The 26,987-nt window shown below is 40.1% G+C and overlaps 1 protein-coding gene across 10 annotated transcripts in view; it reads left to right on the top strand.

Moving 5' to 3' along the window:
* Positions 1-26,987, top strand: part of AKAP13 (A-kinase anchoring protein 13) — a 350,062-nt gene that overhangs the window by 146,038 nt on the left and 177,037 nt on the right. For 9 of the 10 annotated variants that reach the window (XM_019945698.3, XM_073801374.1, XM_073801373.1 and 6 more), the window contains one exon: positions 8,114-8,297. In XM_019945698.3, the coding sequence (XP_019801257.2) occupies positions 8,114-8,297 (184 nt within the window). Of the gene's footprint in view, positions 1-8,113; positions 8,298-8,411; positions 8,484-26,987 lie in introns of those variants that run through there. The other variant, XM_073801375.1, reaches the window with a different exon arrangement.

The raw sequence follows: 26,987 nt of genomic DNA on the forward strand, positions 1-26,987 counted from the left end.
GAAGGGAAAAAACACTTGTCCCTTGTCCCTTTCTTATTAATACAACGTCTCAGAAACCTCTGCATTGCTGAGATCTAGAGATCAAAATATTTGCCATTATACAGGACACGGGCACCTTTTCGGAAATCTAATGTTTGGAAACCTAGCTCATGCTGTTTCTGTGTTGTGATCAGAATGATTATTCTGGTTGACCTTTATAAATCAGTATCAGAAAGGATTTCATTAGTTATTTGTGGGGCTTAAAGTTTATTTTGTGTGGTTTTGCTTTGTCCTGTTTAAAGAGGGTACAGGAATTGGATAGTTGGTTCATGCCACATGATTGGAAAGAACTGTTAGAAAAGCACAGGTCGGAGACTTTAGGCATATCCTTCCCTTCTCTGGGTCTTAGCATCTTTGTCTTTAATAGGCAGCTCGCCAGCTTTAATGTTTTTATAGTCTTTCCATGTGCTTCTGAAGTTTCTGATGTACAAAATTGTTCAAGCAGTGCTAGTGAAGACTAAATCAAATTTGAACACTTACGGAAATGCCTGAAAACCACAATAACGTGCCATTACACACCTTTAGGAAGACCAAAATTAAAAATACCAAGCACTGGGCTTCCCTGGGTGGCGCAGTGCTTGAGAGTCCACCTGCCGATGCAGGGGACACGGGTTCGTGCCCCGGTCCGGGAAGATCCCACATGCCGCGGAGCAGCTGGGCCCGTGAGCCATGGCCGCTCAGCCTGTGCGTCCGGAGCCTGTGCTCCGCAACGGGAGAGGCCACAACAGTGAGAGGCCCGCGTACTGCAAAAAAAAAAAGCAACAACAACAACCAAGCACTGGCAAGGATGCAGAACAACATCTCATACATTGCTGGTGGGAATGCAAAATAATACAGCCACTCCAGGAAACAGTTTGGCAGTCTCCTACAAAGTTAAATGTACATTTACTTCTTGAAGTCTCAGTTTTCTTATCTGTAATGTGAGGACAATATGCACCTCATAAATTTGTTGTGTAGAGAAAATGACATGTCAGATGCCTGGTATGTGGTAGGTTCTTGGTTGGTAAGTATTGATGCTTGTTACCATCCTCAGATTACACAGCAGGGAGAGATTTCTTTTGTCACAAAGTAAAGGCTTAAGGAGGCCCCTGGGGAAAAAGTATATGTGGAAAAAAATAATTGTTTTCTCTTTCAAAGACAGCAGAAAGCTTACTTTGTTCTGTGAGGTGTGAAGCCTCGTTGGCTGTGCCCGTGGTCTGGAGAGCCAGATTCAGGGACCCAGCAAAAGTGGGATTGACCCAGCAATCCCACTTTTGGCTCTTTGTCCTAGAGAAATGAAAACTTATATTTACTCAAAAAAATCTTTTCACAAATGTGCCTATAGCAGCATTATTTATAATCATCCCGAACTAGAAACAACCCAGATCTCCCTCATTGGGTGACTATGTATGCAAACTGTGGTACATCCATACAGTGGAATACTACTCAGCAATAAAAAAGGAGCAAACTGTTCACATGTGCATCAACTTGAATGCATTTTAAATGCATTGCACTAAGAAGTCAGTTTCCAAAGTTATTTACTCTACGATTCTATTTATATGATACTCTAGAAAGGGCAAAATTGTAGGAACAGAAAATAGGTTAGTAGTTGCCAGGGGCTAGGAGTAGGGAAAAGGTCTGACCACAGAGGGGTATCATGTGGGAGTTCTTTGGGTGTTGAAATGGTTTTGTGTCTTAGTGGTGGTGGTTTTAAGAATCTATGCGTGTGCTCAAACTCAAAGGACTGTTCACCCCCCAAAAGTGAATTTTATTGTACATAAACTAAAAACAAAAGAACAAAAGAAATTGAACAAGTTAACTGTATACTTTACAAGGTGAAATGCATGCAAGGGACTAATGGCTGTGATTTCAAGTGCTGGATTCACATTCTGCAGTTGAAATTGTTCAGTTAATTGTGGATTAGAATCTGCAAACAGTGGGTATTTTAAGGCTGAATAGCATCAATTAAGAGGTCTTTGCTTGCTGTTGGGGGACAAATGCAAAGGAACACTCTGCTTACAGCAGTGAGTTGCACATCAGATGCTTTTTTAAAGGTGTTTAAAGGAAGAAGGTACGAAGTCAACTTATTGCCTGGGATAATCATGCAGCTAAACAGGGCACGTTGTTACATAACAGGACTACTTGCTGTTGAAAGCTAGGATGTTTACAGGTGTTCCAGCCTGATACTTGTACAAAGGAGTCATGTAAGATTTATGGTTAATCCTCCCACTCTAATCGTTTAAGATGTAGTGCTTTTTAACTTTTTTTCAGGTCAGTGACTCCTTTGAAAATAGCTCGGATTTCTCCTCAGGAAAAGATATACATAGGGGCTACCTGCAAAAATTTACATATTGTTTCAGGGATTCAGTCTCCCTGAACCGCAGGCGTGAACATGATGTTAAGAACTCTTGGCTTAGGCTTGATATTGTAAAGTAGAAAGAGCATAGGCTGCAGGTCAGTTTGTTGATATCCGGTCTTCATTGCAAGAGTTTGTGCTGAATACTTAATCTCTCTGTTTCTCAATTTCTTCATCTGTAAAATGGAGGAAAATATATCCAATAGTGTGTGCTACTTTGCAGGCTCTTTATTTTTAATGTACCATGACCAATGTCCAGTAGCCTTTTGAAGACAAAACACTGGTGAGCTCTGATGAGGGAAAGTGACATGTTCTATAAAAGGATAAAACAGTATAGAACTTAAAAGAAAAAACCTCTTTGAAGCAGAATGAGACTGTTTTTTTTTAAGCTTATTTCTACAGGCAGTCCTTACTTTAAATATCAGCAAGAGGGAATTTGTCCATTTTATTCTTCCAAGAGTTCTTTAATCCCTGGTTACATAAAGCACTGTACTTCAGCCTTAGTTCTGCCTTAAAGGCAAATAATATGGATTCGTCTGGGTGGAGGGTGAATGGTGGGGTTGGAATATCTTCCCTCTGATCACCAAGTCTCACTTAGTTGTCTCAGCTCTTCAGTGCCTCTGTGGTTAGTGAAATGGTGAATTAGGATGGTTTTTCCCCTGAAAGATGCTTGTACAGTAGCAATCAGCATAACTCAGGTAACAAAGGGTGGGCCTTTGAGGTCCTGGGGGAAATCTGCATTCTTATTTAGTCATGGTGTTGTATAACTAAACGAAAAGAAGATCTGATCACCTCTGGGATGGGACCCCTCCCCACATAGAGAAATTTGGATGGAGAGAAGGATGAGACAGGTTTAAGCCAGGCTGCACTAAAAGCAGTCTGTGTGTTCTCAGTTCTTTATATCTGATGTTGGTTAATAGAACCACAACCTTAATCATTTAGTGTTTTAGTTCCCACACCTTTTCCAGATTGATAGCTTTCCAAGAAAATGTTTCCTTAGCTACACCCACTAGTAATTTTGTATGTTTTCAGCTATCTTACCTGCTAAAAAAGAACATAATAAAATATTAAAAGATATTTTAATAATATATAATATTTTAATAGTCTAAGGGATTGACTCCAGGACAAGTGGTTCCTTGTAATGGCAGCGCTTTTAACTCCAAAAGGTTTTGTTCCCTCTCAAACCTTGATTCTGTCACAAGATTACAGGTGTCATTTTTCCAAATGCCCATTTCTCACATGGGCCTGCTGTTTACCTTCCCCACGGGGTGTGAAAATTCCTGCATCATGTGGGACTTGAGGTTTATTTAAGAAGTAGTACAGAATAGTAGAAAGAATGGTGATTTTGGAGTCTCATAGATACACAGTCGAGGAGTCCTGTGAGCAGGATGGATCGATGGGGTAGGAAAAGTACCTGTAGCCTTTGAATACTATTTTGTTCACAGAACTCAGAACGTTTTGCTTAGACAGAAAACCTGACGACTTGAAAAGGTGCAGCCATCTCTCCTGCTTCTCACGGTCTAATGCCTGTGAGGCCCAGCGCCTTTCTCTGCAGAGCTGAGGGAATGCGTGGAGGGGTGCTTCCAGCATACAAGCAGATACTAAACAGGACTTCAGACATTTTCTCCTACCTTCTCCGTGGGAAGCTGGGCCCACAGAGAGATTTTGCCAGTTTAGCAAGGTTAAACAGGAAAACTAACCAGCCAACGTATGGCCTATGAAATAACACTACAGCATAAAGGAAATGGAAAAGTATCATGAATATTCAGATGGAAGACTCTAATTTTCGTTAAGAAACCAAAGAAAAATTTAGAAGAGGTTTGCCATTTGTCCTTTAAAAGATTGAAGAAGTCAGACCTATTATAAAATAGGAAGGAAGGAAGGAAGGAGAAGGAAGCAACAAGGAGAAAAATAAGTTTAATGATTTTTGTCAGTCAGGGTCACCCAGAGTATCAGAATCAGTAGGAAAATATGTATTAAGATGTTTCAGGGAATGGCTTGCACAATGGTGGGGGCTGGCTAAGCAAGTCCAAAATTTATAGGGTAGGAGGGGAAGAGAAAATCACGGGCAAGCTCAAACCCACCAGCATGAGCCAAAGCTGTCATCCTCAGACAGGAAGGGGAAATCCTGAGCTGGATGGCACTCCACGAGCACAGCCTGACGCTGTCCTCCTCAGGCAGGATTTCTTCTCTCTCCAGGGGAAATCTCAGCCCTGCTTTTAAAGCCTTCCAACTGATTCTGTTAGGCCTACCCAGATTAGCCAGGATAATCTTCCTTATTACATCAACTGATTAGGCACTTTAATTACTGCAAAAAAGCCATCACAATGAGGGCAGAGATGGAAGGGAGTTGGCTTAAATGATGCAAGGACATCCAGAATCCCAGAGCATAATTAAATTCAAACTGGGGATAAAGGACCCAATTGACATCATAGGAAATGCAGTTAGTGACCTGAAAAACGAAGTTGAGTAGCTCTCACAATACAGAGGGAAAACACAAAGATCACAAGAGAGGAAAAAACAGAGTAAAGAGGTTGATTCTAAATTGTAGGTGCTCTGGATTTTAAACCGAGACAAAAGGAGCAAAAGCAATGATGCAAGGTATGTTAGGTAAGAGAAATTATTTTTGGAGGAAAACCTGAGAAGGTACCTTTTTTTTTTTTTTTTTTTTTTTTTTTTGGGGTACGTGGGCCTCTCACTGCTGTGGCCTCTCCCGTTGCGGAGCACAGGCTCCAGACGCGCAGGCTCAGCGGCCATGGCTCACAGGCGCAGCCGCTCCGCGGCATGTGGGATCCTCCTGGACCGGGGCACGAACCCATGTCCCCTGCATCGGCAGGTGGACCCCCAACCACCGCGCCACCAGGGAAGCCCCAAGAAGGTACTTTTTAAACTACAACATTAGAATGCTTGCATGATTGATTTTTACAAAAAGAAACGGGGTAGAGTAATGGAAAGGGTATGGTTTCTAGACCCAAGACAAGAATTTTCAAATCTTGAGGATTTTTGCTGTGAGTAAGTTATTAACCTGTCTTCATCTGCAAAATGAGGATAATGAGACCTCACACGGTTATTGTGAGAATGATAAAAGTGAATACAAACAGTTTAGCCCAGTGCGTGGCACTTAGTCTTCACCAGATATTACTTTTCTTATTATCTGTTGATTGCAGAGAGGGGGTGACCTAAAAGCACATGTGGCACCTGCTGCTAAGGAAGTTAGGATGAGATTTGGGAGCCTGCAGGTGCTGGAATTGGGCTGCCAGCTTGGAGCAGGTGTATGGCCTTGTTATTGGAACTCTACTCTTTTTTTTTTTTTCCCCCACCAAGAATGTGAGATCTTTTTTCTTTTTAATTTTATTTATTTTTTTATACAGCAGGTTCTTATTAGTTATCTGTTTTGTACATATTAGTGTATACATGTCAATCCCAATCTCCCAATTCATCCCACCACCACCACCCGCCACCCACACTTTCCCCTCTTGGTGTTGGAACTCTACTCTTGAAGGCTGAGCTGACTCAGAGCAAGTAGGGGATGAGAAAGGGCGGGGGTGTAGAGGAAACTACTTTAAGGAGGTGTCAGGTAGTGAGACTGGACTTAGCTAGTCTCTGAAAAATCACCTAGTTCCTGGGTAGTACCTTATTAGCTTTTTTGTATTTGATAAGGATGTCAGAGTGCCTGTGAACAACTGTAAGGCACAAGTTAGATGGTGATATTTGATCTTTTCTGAAGGTTCTTTCTGTCCTTTTGTCTGGCCTGGCCACCTGCTCTGAGTTGTTGATTATTAAAATTTGTACCTACACATGCAGTGGTTTCTTCTGTAGTGTTGATGTCTTTCCAGCCTGTGCTGAACATCATATAAATCCTGAATTAGTCAGTGTGCAGAGTTCTATAGGGAAAGTGTAAAATATGAAAGATAGTTTTTGCTTCCAAGGAAATTTACCCCGGCAGTAAGGAGACAAGACTAAGGCACATGTGACGTTAGAAGACAGTGCAGTTCATGTAAAACTGCAGGGTCAAAGATGCCTTCATTCTTACCGTGCTGCTCACGTACAGAAGCATTGGGGACTTCAGTGTAAGGAGAAAACACTGGGGTCCAAGAAGTCTGAGAATGCTCAGTGAGGAAGTTGAGACCTGCGGGAAGCCACGGAGAATGAGCGATGTTAGCTCAGCTGAGGAGATGAAAGCAAGCACAACTGCAGGGCACCATTCCCGTTTCCAGACCCTGAGTGGTGGTCCCTGTGGTTAAGTAAGCCAGCATCGTGGGCTGTGTACTGAAGCCCTGGGGTAGCTGTAGCTCCCGACTTAACAGATTGGGCACAAGAGGATGCCCTAGGCACAGAGAATGTTGCCAGGGAACGTAGAATGTGATTGGAAGTTGGGAGGGACAGAGAAGTGGGGTGGGGACGGAAGGAACCCAGCGATTATTCAGTGAGTGCCTGCTACAGGCCATCATCTGACTAGCATGTCACCTACCCCCCTGATTTGTTACTGCAGCCATGGGAGTGAGGTGGTGGTACCCCACTCTAGGGATGAAGAGAATGAAGCTCAGAACTGAAATGGATTATGCCCAGTCACATGATGGTAAATGCCAAATTTGAACCCAGATTTGTCTAACTCCAAAGCCCTTCCTCATTCTGCCACTTTCTTTTTTCAAAATTTATTTATTTATTTATTTACTTATTTATTTATTTATTTATGGCTGCATTGGGTCTTCGCTGCTGCGCATGGGCACCTCTCTAGTTGTGGCGAGCGGGGGCTACTCTTCGCCACGGTGCTTGGGCCTTTCACCGCCGTGGCTTCTCCTGTTGTGGAGCATGGGCTCTAGGCATGCAGGCTTCAGCACCTGTGGCCCACGGGCTCCAGAGCACAGGCTCAGTAGTTGTGGCACACGGGCTTAGTTGCTCCGCGGTATGTGGGATCTTCCCGGATTAGGGCTCGAACCTGTGTCCCTTGCATCGGCAGGCGGATTCTCAACCACTGCGCCACCAGAGAAGCCCCCTCTGCCATTTTCAAAGTGACTCTGTACCAAGAAGGGACCTTGACTTCACCTCAGGTGAAATAGACACATATTTTTCTTTCTGAAGGTGTTAGCATATCATCTCGGAGTTAGTCTTTCTTATGCCTGGAGATGCATTTCTTTCTTTCATTAAGCAACCAACCAAAAAAGCTGGCTGTGCCAACAATTTGATTTGCCCTTAATGTGGGAGAATAAAAAGACCTGTGTGTACTTAACAAGCAGAACCTGTTTTTAGTGTTTAACTAGCCAACTGCTCTCTGGGTGTTATTTTTTTTTTAAGTAATTATACCCTTTTTGATATACCTGTCTAAGCCCCAATAACTATTCCCCTTGGATCCCGATCCCCATGTTATGAGGCTGCATTCACTTCTTTCCTTCTTTTTCTTTTCAGGAAAAGAACATATGTGTAGTACAGTCACCCTTAAAATCTGCCTGTATAAATTTGTTGAACAAATGCATTAAATCAGAATATAGAAATGGATTCTCTTTTGTAGGACTGTCTCCTATTAGAGATTTTGCTTCTTATATTTTTTCTAGCTTCATTTTGTCTTTGAGAGCTGATTCTACTCTGCCACAAGAAAATTATTCATGTTGTATGTTGTGGCTTAACTTGAGGATCTTAGGTGCTTGGAGGCAGTGGTGTTTACCTGAACCATCTCTTTGTTTGTTTACTTTGGGTTTTCACATTCTCCTCACTGATTTTCATTTTCTCCCCCATCTGCAGATGGTGGCCCCCGAGAGACATTGATGCATTTTGCTGCACGGCTGGGGCTGCTGAGGTTGACGTGGTTCCTGTTGCAGAAGCCAGGTGGCCGTGGAGCTCTCAGCATCCACAACCAAGAAGGAGCGACCCCTGTGAGCTTGGCCTTGGATCGGGGTTATCACAAGCTGCACAGGCTTCTCACTGAGTAAGTGCTCCTTCTTCCCACTTCCTTCTTCTCACCACCAGCCCCACCCCCGATTCATGGTAGCCCTGCCCCCTTGGCATCTGCAGCCTTCACCAGGAACTAAAACCTCAGCTCTGTGCCTTGCCTTTCGCTGGAGGTTTATAAGCTTGGTCCCACTCACGACTTCATTGTCTGAGAGTAACACAAGTAAGTCATATTCCCATCTTTTTTCTCTCCTCTGTTTCCCTGCCCTTACTGCTTCATGCCTCTTAAATTTTACTGAAAACTCAGAATAAGTCTGGTCTGTAGGGGTAGCACTCCATTACCAAGGTATCCAGTTTTTCCCAGTTTAGTACAGAGGAAACGTTTTTTTCTGTACTATACTTTTCTTTCTGGTATGTCTTCAAGATTTGAAAGAGTTAACTAGAAATACTTTAATAATTGCTTATGGAAAGTATGCTGAACACTGAGTTTTGGTTTGAATGTAATTTCTGTAAATAAAATCGAGAGCAGTGGTCTCTTCATATGAGTAGCAGTAAAAAGCCACTGAGCTGTCCTGGAAACGTGCAGTAGGAAATCCTGTCTATGTGTTTGTGAGTTCAATTGTTATACATTCTGACTCTTTAGAGAGTCCTTTGAAGGAAGGTTGTTAGTCAAAACATTAGAAGGGTTCTTTTTTCTTTTTTCTTGAATAAATAGAAAAATAAATGCATTATGAGAGCCAACACTTTTCATTGGAATATTATAAAAGGCAGAAAATTTCAAGTATAGTTTCTCTTGTTTAATGATTTTTTATTGCTTTATGGTCATCATTATCTTTTCCACCACAAAATCTAAACAAGAATCAATCCCATTGGATCTGTGTTATTTTTTGAAGGATCCTTGTAAATTAAGTCAATATCCCCAAATTCTCAGACATTTTACCCATGTTAGACTTAATTTAGTTGCATTTTATTTTTTTACCATTTTAAGCTGTTGTGTGAGGGGTTATCTGGAAGGGCCAAGAAGAGATCGCAGAGTGTAATGGTACTTAGTGTTATATAAATAGGGGTTTTTTGTTTGTTTTTCTTTATCTGCCATGCTTATAACTTCCCCAGTCAAGCCAGACAGAAGGTTCTTTGCAGAAAGCTTTCTGATGGGTGCTATAGATACAATGACAGCAGGAGGGGCACACCTCATCTCAGATGAGCTTTGGATACTTGAGCTCTCCTAGGACAGTATTCCAGAGAGTGATATGTTCCATTCCTTTGTACTTCCCATCTGGCCAGTGATTGGATTCCTTCTGCTTGTTTGCCTCATGGCCTTAGGAAGACAGGCCTCTTCCCAGAAGTTGAAACAATTATCTCAGTATAACTATCGTGAAGTTCAAGTGCAGTTTCTCTAAATTCAATCTTAGAGCTCAGAGGTTTTGCTGGGAAGCAGAGTTGGTTAAGGATTGCCATCCAAATGGGGAAATAGTGATTACAACAGCTTCATTATATGCTGGGCAAGGATGTCACAAGACTATTCTTACAGCACAGCTTTAAGGAAACTAGAGTGTGTTTGTTCTTGGAGTATAGTTTTTGGCTTGCTTTATAGTGCTACCTCGGTTACATGTTGGAGAGCAACTTAGCTCCTTCTGAAGGGGAATGGGTAAGGGAAAGCCAACTTGAGAAGTCTTGGAATAGAGGACTGTAGTAGGAGAGTAGAAGCACCTTGCTGCAGATCTAGCTCTGAACTTAGATTCTTCTGGCTGTTATTGTTCTGCAACCTAGAAAAAAATGCTGAGTTATAATTAACAATTTTAAAAAAGATCGGGTGGTGATTTTCCTAAATCCTTCATTCTTACTGTGATATCAGTAGACTTTGCTAGAATTTCAACCATGAAATCAGGAAAGATCATCTTTAACAGATGAGGAAACTGAGTGGGTTAGAATGACAAGGTGGCAGGGCCAGAAACAGAAGCCACATCTCCTAACAGGCTGTCCAGAGCACCTTCCACCCCTAGGAGTCAAAGAACCCAAGAGTAGACTTCATGGGATCTGCATGCTTGGAAATTACAGGTAAAAGTTTATGCACGTGTGTTTCTGAATAAAGAGTTTGTTTTGTGAAATTCACAAAGAGATTTGTGGAAAGTTAAGAGTTGCTCCACTATATGCTGATATCTTTCTAGTAGTTCACTAAAATCTTTAGACTTGGATGTTCTTACCCCTTCCCCCTTTCAAATTGAAAATTTTCATATAGGCCTGTCTCTTATCCTCTCTTTTCAGTTAATACGAAATTGAAGTATATACACTTTACATTTATTAATAGAAGTATATAGACTTTACATTTATTCCAGCCCTAACTGAAGTATCAAGTTTATTTTACTCCTTTTATACCTCTCCCAAAATAAATCTGTTGTTTTAATTCTTTGCTGCTTACTCTGGTTTTTTTGAGGGGGGGAAAGAGAGGTCATTGTGCTTATTAGGGTCCAAGTTATTTTTGTGTTTGTGTGCCTAAGGCTTATTTAGATAGTCCATTTTGATAAACTGAGTCATTTCTATGTGAAAATTGATTCTCCTGTGCTTAGAAGAAGAAGCTTTCTCTAAATAAGACTCATGTCTTTAGGGAACTCTATTTAGGACATTTTTGGCAGTTCCCCTTTTCTGTAACCCGAAACTGTTAACTTTCACTTCGTTCAGTGACAGGGAAGAGAGAGATTTTGTTGACTTATAGCTCTTTTGCTTTAGCTTGTATTTTGATTTACATTATGAATATGGATGCATTTGTGATCTGAAAATTCACCTTAAACACAAATGTTACGAGTTTTGCCTGAGAAATCTTAGTCCTGGAAGAGTACCCAGAACACCTACACCTACTTCTGCTCTTACGTAGATGCACAGTCATCTCCCACATTTTGAAGAGGAGTTGGTTGAACACCCTGCCCAAGGTCCCTTAATTAGCGATGGGCAGAGTAGGGAGAGAACCTGAGTCTTCAGGCTCTTAGTTTAGGATGCTAGGAAGTGATGATATTAGATGAGTTTTGCATTGGAGCCATCTAACAAGAGAATGTTAGAGCCAGATGCTGCCTGATATCTCGCTCACATATGACAAATAAGAAACCTTAGGACCTGGGTCACTCATTAGAGCTGAGATTGAGAGGCAGTTCCTGGTAATGGCAAAGTGTGCAAACTTTGGAGTCAAGCATAAGCTTGCATTTCAGCTCTGCCATTTTTAGCTGTATTACTTTGGTCAAGGGATAATAATGTCTACTTCCTAGAATGATAACTAAGGGCTGGGTGTGTACAATGTAAAAAAATCAGGGTTTATTTGTCACGTGGTTATTTCCTGGAGCAAATGTAGGGGTTATAAATATTGCAGCTTGAAGAAAGACGGTATAGTATGGTGGAATTGCTTAGGGACGAAAAACTTAATTAAAATCTAAGTTTCCTCACTTAGTAGAATGTGTGACTCACAAAAAGTCACCTACCCACTCTGAGTCTCATGTTTCTCATTCCTTATGGATAGTATATCTAGTCTGTTGACATGATCAGGTCGTTAGAACCAAGTGAGATTTGTGCAGATACCTTGTTAAACTCTAAGGGGCTCTATGTGAAAGTTTCCTATGTAGTCATAAAATCAGTGAAATGATAGTTCACTGGTCAGTGAAACTCATATTCCCATTGATTGATCTGGTTACACTATATTTATTTATTTATTTATTTTGAGGTACGCAGGCCTCTCACTGTTGTGGCCTCTCCCGTTGCAGAGCACAGGCTCTGGACGCGCAGGCTCAGCGGCCATGGCTCACGGGCCCAGCCGCTCCGCGGCATGTGGAATCTTCCCGGACCGGGGCATGAACCCGTGTCCCCTGCATCGGCAGGTGGACTCTCAACCACTGTGCCACCAGGAAAGCCCTGGTTACACTATCTTTTTTTGTAATGTTTATTGTAGTTCTCAGTGAATTACAGTTAGTAGAAAGGTTGGGAGAATTGTAGTGAGGCAGGCTAGTTTTGACTCCATGGTCTGCCTCTTATGGAGCGATGTGATCTTGGGTGATCCACTTCACCTCCTCAGTGCCTTGTTTGTAACATGGGAAGAATAAGAGGACTATCTTCAGGGGGTTGCTTTGAGAAATGAACAAAAGAATGCATAACATATCAGTGAGAGAGGGGCATAAAACAGTGACTGACATAAATGTTATCTATTATTGCTCTTAATTTTCCTTTCCTTCTAGGCCTGTATCAATTTTTCATACATTAAGAAAGTATGGACACAGTCTTGAAGTATTTTCAGGCAGCATTTGGACATCCCTATTTAATAAGAGTTTGCAATTATTCCCTTGTGTAATAGATAACACTTTAAAAAATTAATTTGGCTCTCTGATATATGCTGTGATGTTGATGGAACTAGGAACTCTAGATTGGTAAGGAATCATTTACAATGCTGTTACTCTTACAGGAAGAGTATATCTTTGAAGAATTTCAACTCTGTAGTGTTGACATAAAAGTGCGAAAATATTTTATTTGCCCTAAGAGTGAGTTTAAAAGTATTTGTCCTCGGGCTTCCCTGGTGGCGCAGTGGTTGAGAATCTGCCTGCTAATGCAGGGGACACAGGTTCGAGCCCTGGTCTGGGAATATCCCACATGCCGCGGAGCAACTGGGCCCATGAACAACAATTACTGAGCCTGCGCGTCTGGAGCCTGTGATCCGCAACAAGAGAGGCTGCGATAGGGAGAGGCCCATGCACCGCGATGAAGAGTGGCCCCCTCTTGCCACAACTAGAGAAAGCCCTCGCACAGAAACGAAGACCCAACACAGCCAAAAATAAATAAATAAATAATTCACGACATGTCAATATTTAATTAAGAAAAAAGTATTTGTCCTCATACTTCATCTCATTTTCAGTATCAGTTCAACAAATCTTTATTTGTTGAATGCCTACAATGCACTAGAAATCATGGTTGGTACATTACACATAATGTTTCATTTTAACCTTATTACAACCTTTTGAAATATGTATTATCTGTTTTACAGATGAAATATGGAGGCTCAGAGAATTGAAGTAACTAGCCAAGGCTTTATAGAAATGGTAGAGCTACTAGTACACACACATCTGTGGAATTCCAAGACCCATATTCTTCCGTCTACAAAAATTTGACGGAAGGAAAGAGACTTGGGAAAAGGCCCCTGGGATACTGGATGAACAGCACTTCATTAGGAAAGGGTAATAGGCTTTCCATTTAGTCCTAGCCTCTACTTTCCTGAGGAGAACAAGACCCTCACTAAAATCTTTACATTTGTATTACCCATCATACGGTTTTAAAACTATTTTTGGTTACCCTTAGGCTGTCTTTTTACATTTTGATTCTCCCGACAGCCTAATGAGAGGGTCGGTGGCATTATCCCTGTTTTATAATCAGGGAAACTGAGGCCAGAGAGGTAAAGTGAGTTGCCCAACATCACAAGGCTACAAACCAGGCTCAGGCTCAGAGTCCAGTGAACGATCTGCTTAGGTTGAGATGACCCGTGTGCATATGCAGAGCACAGACCCAGCCTGGCGAACACTAGGCTCTCAGTCAGTGGTTTATTATTGTAGCATGCAGTATTGGCCCCTCTCAATCTGTGTCTGTAGTTCCCAAGTCCTTCTTTTGACACATTTGCACTTGAAACCTGGGTCAGGGTCAGGTGGTAGAGTAGCTAGTACTCAAGTGTACATATTTCACAATGGAACCGAGTCCTGTTGAGCAAGATGTTCTGTTGACATAGTGGCTGCCTTTTTGGGGTTCTCTTCAGGTACTAGACAAGTGAGTCCTCAGTAGCCCAATCTGGTGTAAAACAAGTTTGGAGCCTTTGCTTTTGCTTAGGAGGGGAAAGGATGAAACAGATGTACAAACTTAATCTTCAGAATAATGGCCAGAGAGCAAAAATTCTTTCTTTCTTTTTTTTTTTTTTTTTTTTTACTTTATATTTCTCCGGCCTAAGTCCTACCCATCTATCCATCCATTTATCCATTCACTCATCCTCCTTTCTCATTGTAAGATCTGGATCTTTGTGTTTTGGTAAAGATAAGGTGGTAGGACTAAGTGGAAACTAGAAAGAGGAGGAAGGGCAGTAACAGTTACTGAATGTGGATTACCTGCTGCATTGGTGCTTTACATGTGTTCTTATTTAAAACCTTTCCAGAAACGTCTAAGACATAGTTAATAACAGTCAGTACTTTTCTACAGATGAGAAAATAGACCCAGAGAGGCTAGATTGCCCAAGGCCATATAGTTAGTAAGTTGCCATTATTCACAAGCCTGTCGTTTTTTTTTTTTTTTCCGGTACGCGGGCCTCTCACTGCTGCGGCCTCTCCCGTCGCAGAGCACAGGCTCCAGACGCGCAGGCCCAGCGGCCACGGCTCACGGGCCCAGCCGCTCCGCGGCACACGGGATCCTCCTAGACCGGGGCAAGAACCCGTACCCCCTGCATCGGCAGGCGGACCCTCAACCACTGCGCCACCAGGGAAGCCCCGTTTGGTTGTTTTTAAACTCTTTTAATAGAATTTTGTGAGGAGGCATGTTTGGTAACATTGTCAGACTTATAACCAAACTAATTTAATTACAGTGATTAATAGATCTGACTTTGAGTGACTTTTTTTCCCCCTTTTTTTGGTAAATTTCTCACTGAAGCATTTTAAGAATTTTGACATTTCATAGTTTTTTTAAAGCATTCAACTACTAATCTCAGGATTGCCCTATCTGGCAACCTGCTGGAAAATTGCAAAATGTACTTTCTGAGAATAATGTTTGTATGTATTTAACAATTACGCTAGTTACCATTTATTGTATTTGCGTTAGGCATTTTGTGCAAATTCTCACGTTTTCTCCTCTCCCAGACCCTTTGGGGGTGGGCATATTATCTTCAGATCACAAGGTGATCACCATAGCTGGTTAGTTACGGAGCAGTAATTTGAACCAGGTTGCAAATCCAAAACCCATGGCCTTTTACACTGTCTTGGGCTTTCTAAGAAGATGCGTGGGTATTGGAAGTTGGTTGGAATAACAAAGCCATTTCATATGTCTTGTGGTTCCTACCGTACACTTCTTTTTTCTCCCTGCTGTATGCGCGCAAATGGCCCCAGCCTATGTTTGTTCTTGGTGTAACATTTAGGCCTCAGAGGTTTTCTTCAGAGTTATGAAGTTACACAGCTTAACCTGTGGTAACAAATTCTCTATGGCAACAGCATGTGATTTTTGAAAGTATTTCTGACTTCACTACAGACCCAGGTGGAAGTAAACGTGAACCTGGAGTTCACGTTGATAGGTTGATAGGTGTATGTGAGAAAAATGAAGGATCAGTTGGCACCTTCTACCCTCTAAAAAATACACACCTTTAGTATATTACACATTATTTGATCAATTTTGAAATTTCCTTCAAGGCATACCAATAGAAAGAATGACTTGAAATTTTTACCTGCATTTATTATTAACAAAAATAAAAATGATTTTTAAGCAAGGAAAAAAATAAGGGTTGTTGAATAAACATTTTGGCTAAAATCAATATGTGACCAAAGCTGAATATCACCAGTGTAGAATGAAGTTGTGTCGTACAGGAATAAATATGGAATAGTATAAAATGTAATTCTGTATGTTTATTAAGATTTAATAGTCTTATTTTAAAAGTTTATAGTGGAAGAACAATAATTTCTCAGCATTACCAGCTTCTAGATTGCTCTCGATTCATTAACAGCACACTCACTTTCTGCTGGAGCATTAGTACCTCTAAGCAGGTGGGTGATAGAGATTATAATTCAGGGGAGTTTTTCCAGAACTTTTTTTTTTTTCAGAATTTTCCAGAATTTTGTACTTAGGATTCTTGATTTATTGAATCTCAGAGGTACTTGAGCTGCTGAACTTGTTTAACACTGTAAAACAATCATTTTGACAAGGTTTTGTTCAAATGTTTAGTGTCCATATACACTTATAACTACATACTATGCCATTTTATATAAAGAACTTGAGCATCCACAGATTTAGGTATACGTGGGGGGTCTTGGAACAAATCCCCTGCGGATACTGAGGCACGGCTGTATATTGTTATATCCTTGAAGTATTTGGTTAGCAAAACCAAAACATATTTGAGGTACCTCATTTTTTTCTAATACATTTCTTCATACATTTATATCTGGATTGAGGATGATTTGTCTTGGTTGTTATACATGGTTTTGGCCATTTCTCCTTGTAAATTTGGAGGTGGCAGTGTTGACATTCTGCTTTTAATTTTTTTTTTTTTGAGATATGACTAATTTACAAATAGAATTTTCCCTTGAAGGACACTTGGCTTAAATGGAAAGAGATATGTACAACTTAAAACATTTATTCTAGTGAATGTTTATTTAATGTTATGAATGAGTTAACAAAAAGTTAATCAGAATTAGGATTTTTTTAATATAATATAATATCTATAATTCTGTAATTCTTCTATCATTTAAATTGTTATGAACAGTTGTGGCTCAGAAAAGGTAAATGATCTTTGTTAAGTTATCTAGCCATTGCACTCTCTTAATTATATTAACTGTCAAGCTATTTCTCTGTTAATTTAATCATTTGAAACACTCTTGTATTGTGCATAGCATTAACAATTTTCACAAACACTAATTATTGTAGTGTTTTACTCTTATAGTAAATACACATTTATGCTTTAAGTGGTCATTAGAATTTTTGCGTCAAAAGCAGATGAGATGTGCACTTTAAATTATGTACTTGATCGTTGATCACATACATGTTTGGTAGACATTCAATTGTTTGGCCTTAAAAATGTCAAAGCTGGACTTCCCTGGTGGTCCAGTGGTTAAGAATCCACCTTCCAGTGCAGGGGACGCGGGTTCAGTCCCTGGTTGGGGAACTAAGGTCCCACATGCCGGGCATCTAAGCCCACGCACCACAACTAGAGAGTCCACACAGCCAAAAATAAAAATTTAAAAAAATGGCAGAGCTGAACTTTAGTGCATCCCTATTGCTTGTCATCTGTGAGCCTTAGTTTCCTCATCTGTAAAATGGGAAATGATAGCATGAACCTCATAGGTCTGTTAGGATTAAATGAGAACATGCTTATAAAGTTGTTAGGAGCTTTAGCATGTCCCTTTATTTGGAGAGCTAGGAATGAAGAGTCATTGGAAAGTCACTCAGCTTTACATGAATATGACATCTCTTTGCACCACCATCTAGTTTCTGATGTATTTTTTCCTGGTCAAACTCACCCATATAGTCACAATTTATTGAGCACTTTGGGAGAGCCAAACGTTATGCTGGTAACACTTTACATTCGAGGTCATTTGACCTCACAGCAAACCTAGTCACTCCCACTTTACAGATGAGGAACTTGAGCTGCAGAGAAATTTGGGTAAGTAGTCCAAGATCCCACAGGGTTAACGTCACAGTAAGGAGTCAAACCAAGTCTGTCCAACTTTCCAGCTTGTGTTCTAACCATTGCCTTATAAAACTTTTGTTTTAAATTATTTAACAGCATAGAATTTGTACCAAATTGCTGATGCACAGTAGTTTGTTCAAATTATGTGTTCTTTTTCCTTTGCGCTCTTCCCATTCTAGCTGTTAAGGGCAGAGTGGCAGTACTATGTCAAAAAGGAAGGAGGGAGGACAAAAACAGAGTATCAGTGCCAAAATTTCTAGTGAATCTGCATGTTTGTGAATGCATAACTAGTCTAGCAGTGAGTTCTCTACTGACACCTAAGGTAGTAGCCTCCTATTCATTTTGAGGTGGATCAGTGATTCCCCTCCCCCTCCCTCCCCTCCCTCCCCCTCCCTCCCCCTTTTCTGGCATTTAGCCTCTCCCACTCCATCTCAGTGGAGCTGTGGTTGATTCTGTAGGACTCCTTGAGGTTTGGCACTGTTAGGGTGATGTGGTTTCATCGACGATATTGCTGTAACCCTCAAATAAGGAACTAGATGCTGCAGTTCCTGTCAGAAGTAGACTGAGCAAAACATGCCTGCTGGGTTTCCTCTGCTGTTAAAGCCAGGACCCAAATAGGATGGGCTTGCGATACTCGTGGTGCTTGGGCAGCCATAAGTGAGTATCAGCTTCCAGACTGTTGCATTGTTGACCTTCATTGTTTATTCTCTGCCATTTGATCTGGCTTTTTGCTGTATCTTAGCAAGTATCTTTGAGCTTCCGCCTGAATGACTAGTACCGGAAAAATGTTTTTCTCTGCAGTTGATTTGACAGGGTTTTACATTTACGTTAGCATCATACTGAACTTTCTTCTTGAGTTGCAATGTGCTAGACAAGGTAAGAAGGCAGAGGTTGATTGGTTGTTGACTGTTGCATAACAACCGGAATGCTGGGAAATAAGTTGGAATTCATTCTGAGCTTATTGAATTTTGTTGTACCACATACATAAACCTTGAGGTTTTGGGCCAGCTATGGATACTCAGTTTGGATGATGTAATCCTCTCTCTGAGGAATGGTGTCTTGATTTGTGTTTTTCTACAGTTGAAAATTTGCTGTGGACATTATAAAATTTATAACAGAAAACCCAGTATACCTGATTAGCTTCTGATAAATATTATATCAGACTTAGAATTTGCATAATTTGAATATGTGCTCATAGTTTGAAAGTGTTAGAGGGTAAGTATTACTGTGGATAGTGTAAAGAGGTACAGAAGTTTTAGAATTAGATCTGGGTACAAGTTCTGGCCTTTTCACTTACTAACTGTGAACTGGGGCAAGCTGTTCCTTAAGCCTAAGTGTCCTCACATGAAAAATGGAAATACACTGACCCCTGCCTCAAATTGGTTGTAAGGATTAAAAGTCAGTAATATACACCTGGTACCATACTAATTGTACTAGTATTGCTGGCTTCATTCTTTGCTTTTTTTTCCTTTGGCTTCCTCCTTCTAATATGTTCTCACCTCATTCAAAATAAAATTCTGGTTCCTACATGATCTGCAAAGCTCCATGAGATCCAAACTCTGTACAACTCTCAGACCTCATTTCATAACATTCTCTTTATTTCCTTTGCTTTCACTGCACAGCTACCCTGGCCCCAGCTGCACTGGCCAGCTCGTTGCTACCTCAGGCTCTTTGTACTTGCTGTACCCTTTGCCTGATACATTCTGTCCCAGTAAACTCCACATGCTGGCTCTTTTGTATGATTCAGATCAATTGCCTTATCTCCTGAAAGATTTTCCTCACACCTATCTTCAGAAGCCACTGTCTCCACTCCAGGGAATTTTCTGTGCTAAACACCTTGTTTTATTTTCTTTAAAGCACTTACCTCTAACTGTAATCATACCCCTCTATACTATAAGTTCCATTATGGTAGGAAGCTTGGCTGTCTTATTTATTCATCAATATATTTCTTGTACCTAGGAACATAAAAGATACTGCATGAATGTTTGTTGAGTGTTTGAATGAGTAAATGAAAAAATACATAACCTAGACTATTCATTTTCTGAAAATATGTTTTTTTTAAATATCTTGAAATATGAACTTAAGAACAGAGAAGACCAAATTCCTGGTAGAATGCATTTGTAATACAGTGGCATACCATCTTTTCAATGGACTTTTGGTAACATTTTATTTAGCAATAGAAAAATATGTATATGAACATTTGAAAACAAGTATTCATACAGAGCTTTTCATATACTGAGAAATAGTGTTTTTGTAATTGCCACATGTGTAACCCAGTTCCCTCCTATTTAATAGGATTTAGATTTTCATTTTAAACTTGTACAGAGTAAGTTAAAATTCTCTGTATGTTTATGCTGTAAATATCTTCTAGGGTTTTTTTATACATATACCATTTTAGAGAATATGTGCTAATATGAAAATGAGTTTGTTAAGATACAGGTGTTCAGTAGGATACTTCTTAGTACCTTTTTTAAGGGTAATCTAAAGAAACATTTAGCTTGTATCTTTTCTTTTAGCTCATTAATCCGCATAAGTTACTATACTAAATTGCTTAGGAATAGATTGCTTGGAATGAATTTAAAAAATTGTATTTTAACCTTCATTCAGCCCTTAGCTCTGTGAAACCTTGGTTGGTTTACCCGAACTTTGTTCTTCGTCTACACGCAGAACATCAGCCTTATCACTTGGAATATTAAAAATGGTATTTATAATGAAAGAGCTCTGAAAAGCTGGGTACTGCTTTACAGTGTACAGTAGTCCCTCAGTATCCATGGGGGGTTGGTTCCAGGACCTGCCGCTGATACCAAAATCCATGGATGCTCAGGTCCCATCGTTGGCCATCCATATCTGCAGTTGCGCAGCCTCAAATTCAAGCAACCGCAGATTGTGTAGTACTATATGTCTTTATTGAAAAATATCCATGTATATGTGGGACCTGTGCAGTTGAAACTTGTGTTGTTCAAGGGTCAACTGTATCATTTTTATTATGTACAGTGATTAGTTTCCTGTATTTCACATTTGGTTAAAGGAAATCATGTCAGTAAATTGCAGAAGTTCTTGGTGACGTGTCTGTTAAAGTGGATTTTTTAGGTGCTTTTGATTTTCTAAAAATAATAATTATAAACACTGTTTGGGATTGAACTTTTAAAATACTCTTGAATATTATTGAGTTAGTTTTCAGCTTTTCCAGGACAATGTGAAGTATACCTTGGGACAAAAGGAAACTTGTCCAGTGGGTCCGTAGCTGGTACCACATTCCATATTCCAGTCTATGCCATGACTTTCCTTTCTGTTGCCACTTCTCTCCAGGGTCTCTAGATGTTAAGAATGTAAAATATGGTTCCTCGCAGTCTGGAGGGATCTCTGTCGTATAACACACTGCTGTTCAAAATGAGGGAGGCCCTGGATCAGGACTGATCTGCCAACTCTTTGTCACTGGTCCATGATGAGATCAGTATAATGTATAATGAGAGTACTGTATGTGTTTAGAAACTTTTAATAGTAATTTGACAGAGTAATTATATGTCTATTGAATCTATTAAAACTTTGGGCATAAGTTTTTTATCTTGTAAATTTTGTTTTTCTAGTAATTTTTAGAATTTTTACTTCTGTGATGAATTGGAAATTCATAGTTTGAGAAGTTCTCATCTGACACATTTAATCTACTTATTGTATAGTTCTGTAATCAGGGAGAGTAGATCAATGTTTTATGGTTTCTGCAAAAGTAGCAACTTAGAGGAGACCTGAAAAAAAGTCACATCTGTCTGTGACTAGTCTTTATTTTGACTTATTTTACTTATCTAACTGCTTCTAAGTAAGATTAATCCATTTCATCAATTGAATTATGAAAAGTGTTGAATAAGGGCAGTGGGGTTTATAAAAATACACACGATCATTAGAAGCTTATTGGACTTAAGTATGGGTTCTTTTCTTAAATTTTAATGACAGTAACCTGCTATAAAGTCAAATGAACTTCATGCCTGAAGATAAGAGTCCTGCCCAGATTAATGAACAAAAATTCTTTTTCTTTTTCCTGAACTGGAAAAGCTAGTTTACAGAGTGATGACTTGTATTAAAGTTATCAGTTTCTATAAGTAGAACAAATAGCTTATCTATAGAATCATGGAATCTTCACTGTTGGAAGCCTGTTACTCAACTGATTTTAATGGTCACCATTACATTGGAGTTTGGGATTCATATTTAGCTCTTAGTCTTTCTATCATATTGAGTTTCAAGTGCTTGTCAGAAATAAGATTGGAAAAAATGGATGTGCGTTCCTTTCCCTCTATTATGAATAGGTTATTTAAATCGGTAAACATATAGGGTTGCTATTTGATTTTGTTTGTGTGTTTGCTCCATGAGAAAGCTAAAGAAGAAGAAACTAACATTTTAAAGACATATTACCTCTCTTCTAATAGTTGGATATTGGATTTTTCTTCCTGATTTGTTTTCTGTCATCAGTCTGAAGTTACTTCATACAGTTCTATTTTTCTTCCCAAGTTTCAGACTATTTTGTAAGCATTTCTGTCTCTTTTCCCAACCTAGAATTTAATTTTAGTCAACAGTGATGTTCTCCCTTTCAAAATAATTCCCACGTGCCTGTATTTCTCACTCTTATTAAGTAACATCAGGCACTTTGTAGGCAAAGGACATAAGTAGGTATTAAGCCAATAACTGTCATGGAATAGGCAGAGAATCATAAGTTCTGTGAGAGATCAATCTATCTTTATATAAGGATAAACCCAGTAATATTTAAATAGAAATCTCCATCATTTAGCTGACCTAAAGTCATCTGGGAAGTGAGGGGGCTGAGAAAGAGAGGATGCATTACTGAATGAGTAGAAATTGATCCATCTGGGTTGCTTCTTAGCTGAAGATCTGTTTGAAGTGCCTGGTGTTGTTCTGGGGATGAATTAAATATAACTGTATCAGAGTCCAAGCTGAGACTTCTGGGTTGTGGGTTTTTTTGTTTTTAAATATTTATTTATTCTTGGCTGTGTCAGGTCTTAGTTGCAGCACGCAGGATCTTTCATTGCAGTGCGTGGGCTTCTCTCTAGTTGTGGTGCGTTGGCTTCTCTCCAGTTGTGGCATGCGGGCTCAGTAGTTGTGGTATGTGGGCTCATAGTTACGGCACTTGGGCTCAGTAGTTGCGACATGCAGGCTCTCTAGTTGTGGCACGCAGGCTCCACAACACACAGGCTCAGTGGTTGCGGCACACGGGTTCTCTAGCTGTGGCACGTGGGCTCCAGAGTGCATGGCCTCTCTAGTTGTGGCACGCGGGCTCCACAGTGTGCGGACTCAGTAGTTGCAGCTCGCAGGCTCTCTGGTTGTGGGCCGCAGGCTCCAGAGTGCATGGGCTCTGTAGTTGTGGCGTGGGGGCTTAGTTGCCCTGCAGCATGTGGGAACTTAGTTCCCCAACCGGGGATCGAACCTGTGTCCCCTGCATCGGAAGGTGGATTCTTAACCACTGGACCACCAGGGAAGTCCCTGTGTTGTGGTTTATATCTCCATGTTCCCTTGATGCAACTCTCGACGATGCCTGCACTAAGCTGCCTCTGTCTTTGACTTAGGCCAGAAGCAAGAAAGATAACAGGGAGGGAAGAATTGCATTTTTTTTAAACAATTATGTTTACATAACAAAATTATTCATAATGCTGCCACCAGAAGACAGGTTTATTTTATTATCAGATATTACGTCCCACATTGCATGGAATTGCTTAAATAGTTGCAGCTGATATTCTGTTTTGTATTCTGATACTTTTTCACTGTTTCATCCTCTTAATCTATTTCTCTGGTCTTTATAATTATCTTTTAGGCCATCTAAAATATTTTGTTTATCATGAGTATTTAAACCATTTAACATTGAATGTTAATTTTAATCTTAAAAAACCCAGAAATTAACTAATGAATGCTGCAGTGAGCCTCATTTTTTACTTACTGATTTTTATTTCTGTTAAATTATTTATATAGGATAAATTCCAGGGAACTGTATAATTAGGTCAAAGGATATATTAACAACTCTAGTATTCATTGCAGTCTTGCTAGCCTTAGCTATACTTACGTAAATGAATTGGGACCTGTAGGTTACTTTAATGTGGTGTTTTACAACCTTAGCTGCACATTAGAATCACATGGGGATTCTAATTATACGTTAGGATCTCCTGGGAACCTTTAAAAAATATTGATACCTCAGCGCCTCCTCCAGAGATTTTTATTTAGTTCGTGTGAGGTGTGATATGGACATGAGGATTTTTAAAAGCTCTCCAGGTAATTCTAAAATGCAGTTAAGATTAAGAACTTTGCTTTAGTGGGAAAATTAGACTTAACATTGCATCTGAAAAGTAATTCCTGAGAGTTTGTTGAATTAGGTTGGTGGCTTAAATCTGATTAAGTAAGAACAGTCAACAACTAAGTAGCTTGATCACATCAATAAATATTTAGATGTTAATCTAGTATAAACTTGACTTTAATTTTTACTTACCCTGTGAATGTTGGTATATTAGATATTGATGTAAATATAACTAGTATCATGGTAGGTATTAAAAATTATTTTTCAGGGGGCTTCCCTGGTGGCGCAGTGGCTGAGAGTCCGCCTGCCGATGCAGGGGACACAGGTTTGTGCCCCGGCCCGGGAAGAACCCACATGCCGCGGAGCGCCTGGGCCCGTGAGCCATGGCCGCTGAGCCTGCGCGTCCGGAGCCTGTGCTCCGCAATGGGAGAGGCCACAACAGTGAGAGGCCCACGTACCGCAAAAAAAAAAAAAAAAAAAAATTATTTTTCAGGATTTGAAAGCAGTGCAATAAGGTGAAGCTAGAAAATAGAGAACTTCGACTGTTAGAGGAGCAAGGTATTCCAAAAGTCATGGAACCATAGAGTGAGAGAGCCCAAGTAGCCCCTCAGAGTGAAAAGGAACAGAGAAGAATGACCACAAAAGCCGTGGACCACAAACTATACCCATGTCCACAATGCACAACAATCTAGAACTTGCATCTCCAAAACTTAATCCTCCAAAGTCCATATGTTAAAAATATTTAGTTTGTTTCATTGGTCTGCATTTTCTAGTGCAAAATAGGCAGCAGAGACGTATATATGTGGAACCTAGAAAAATGGTACAGATGAATCGGTTTGCAGGGCAGAAGTTGAGAGACAGATGTAGAGAACAAACGTATGGACACCAAGTGGGGGAAAGCTGCGGGGGGTTGGGGATGGTGGTGTGATGAATTGGGCGATTGGGATTGACATGTATACATTGATGTATATAAAATGGATAATAACCTGCTGTATAAAAAAATAAATTAAATTAAATTAAAAAATTAAAAAAAAAAGGCAGCAGAGGTAGTTTTGTGTGGTGGTTTAGAATATCAGCCCAAATTCTGGCTTAACAGACTGTTAGGCAAGTTATTAAATTTCTCACAGTTTCAGTTTCCTCATCTGCAAATTGGGGTAATAGTATCTTCCCTCACAGGATAGTTAAAAGAATAAATTAGGTGATATGTAAAACACACAGCTCAGTATTTGACACATTGTTAAATAATTAAATTTAGCTGTAAAAGAGAGTGGCTATGTTTGTACCCCTTGCTTGTGGAAGGAAATAGAACCCAATATTTAATGAGTACTTAACTAGGCATATATATAGTAAGGCTGTCTCTATCCCTATATCTTTTAATCCTTAAAACAACTCTGTAAGAAAGTTAGTATTATCCCACTTTTTAAAAAGCAGATGGAAAAAACCTCTGGCTCATAGAAGCTAAATAATTTTTCTTAGATCAGATCATGGCATAAATGAGATTCTACACAGACCTCAATACCCATGCTTTTCCCCTCATATTGCCTGGTGATTTAGCCTCTAGGGAAATCTAAATTAAACATAATTAGATGAATTTGTGGTGATTTCTTATGGTGAGTAGAATATTTTCTCCCATTAGGAAAACGTAGGTACTGATTGGTGTCAGTTTTATGGAAAATGTGGTAAACAGTTGGGGGTGTCATTTGTGAAAAAGATTGAAGGGATAAATGCCCAAGTTGATACTGTCCTTCAAGTGAGTAGAATGTGCTCATTTTGAAAATAGCTAGGTAGAATGTGGGCTCTGCGATTTGTCCTACACTTTGTCAGAGTCTCACCAGACACCGGAGAATGACTGTGGTTGATTTGCTCATTCTGTGAGAAACTCAGAAGAGGGCAGACTTTAGAACTTTTCATTGGAGAATGCTTGTGTGTTGAAAAATGTTCTGCCTGGAGTGGACATTCTTTTAATTCGTGAAGAAATGTTTCCCCTAAAGGCCTCTTTGTTCCATCCTGCCTTCAAATGACCCTCAGTGCTTCCTGCTGTGGCACCTGATGAGTTTCTATTAAAGACCAGCCCTTTCCACTGGAAGCAGTGCAGCATTAGGTGTGTGTGTGGGGGGGGAGGGTACAGGCTTTGGGGTCAGTCCAACATGGATCCAGATCTGTTACTCCATTACATATTTGAGTACTAAGGTTTACTGACTGCCTCCTGTGTGCCAGGCGTTATTAGATACTTTGTTTCCTGTCCCCTTTAATTACCACTGCAACTTTTAAAGGGACTCTTACTGTCTTTTTACAGATTATGATACATACTCAAAGAGACTACATATCTAGCCCAAATGCTTACTTCTCCTAAGTGGTAAAATTTGTCATTTGAAGCCAGATTTATCAAAGTCTGATGTATGTGTTATATCTTAAGCAAATGAATTAGTATTTCTGAGTCTCAGTTTCCCCTCCTCTGAACTAGAAATAGCACTTCTTTGAAAGACTCGAATGAGGATTAAATATATGGGGTATCAGGGTGCCTGTCTCTTAGTAGATACCCAAATATTAGTTTCTTCCTTGCCTGAAGTAAATAGTAATCATAGAATAGTGAAAGAATTACTACCCTCTGCCTTTCTTTTAATTGATGTTTTATATTTAACTTTTTGTTGTGAAAAATTTTGAACTCATAGAAAAGGTGTGAGAATAGTACAATGGGACTTCCCTGGTGGCACAGTGGTTAAGAATCTCCCTGCCAATGCAGGGGACACGGGTTCGAGCCCTGGTCCGGCAAGGTCCCACATGCTGCGGAGCAGCTAAGCCCGTGTGCCACAGCTACTGAGCCTGCGCACCTAGAGCCCGTGCTCCACAGCAAGAGAAGCCACCACAATGAGAAGCCCGTGCACCGCAACAAAGAGTAGCCCCCGCTCGCCACAACTAGAGAAAGCCTGCGTGCAGCAATGAAGACCCAATGCAGCCAAAGATAAATTAATTAATTAATTTTAAAAAATTGAAGAATAGTACAGTGAACCACTGTGTATCCTCCACCTAAACCCACCAATTGTTAA

The sequence above is a fragment of the Tursiops truncatus genome, chromosome 2 (assembly GCF_011762595.2).
Source record: "Tursiops truncatus isolate mTurTru1 chromosome 2, mTurTru1.mat.Y, whole genome shotgun sequence".
Taxonomy (NCBI): Eukaryota; Metazoa; Chordata; class Mammalia; order Artiodactyla; family Delphinidae; genus Tursiops; species Tursiops truncatus.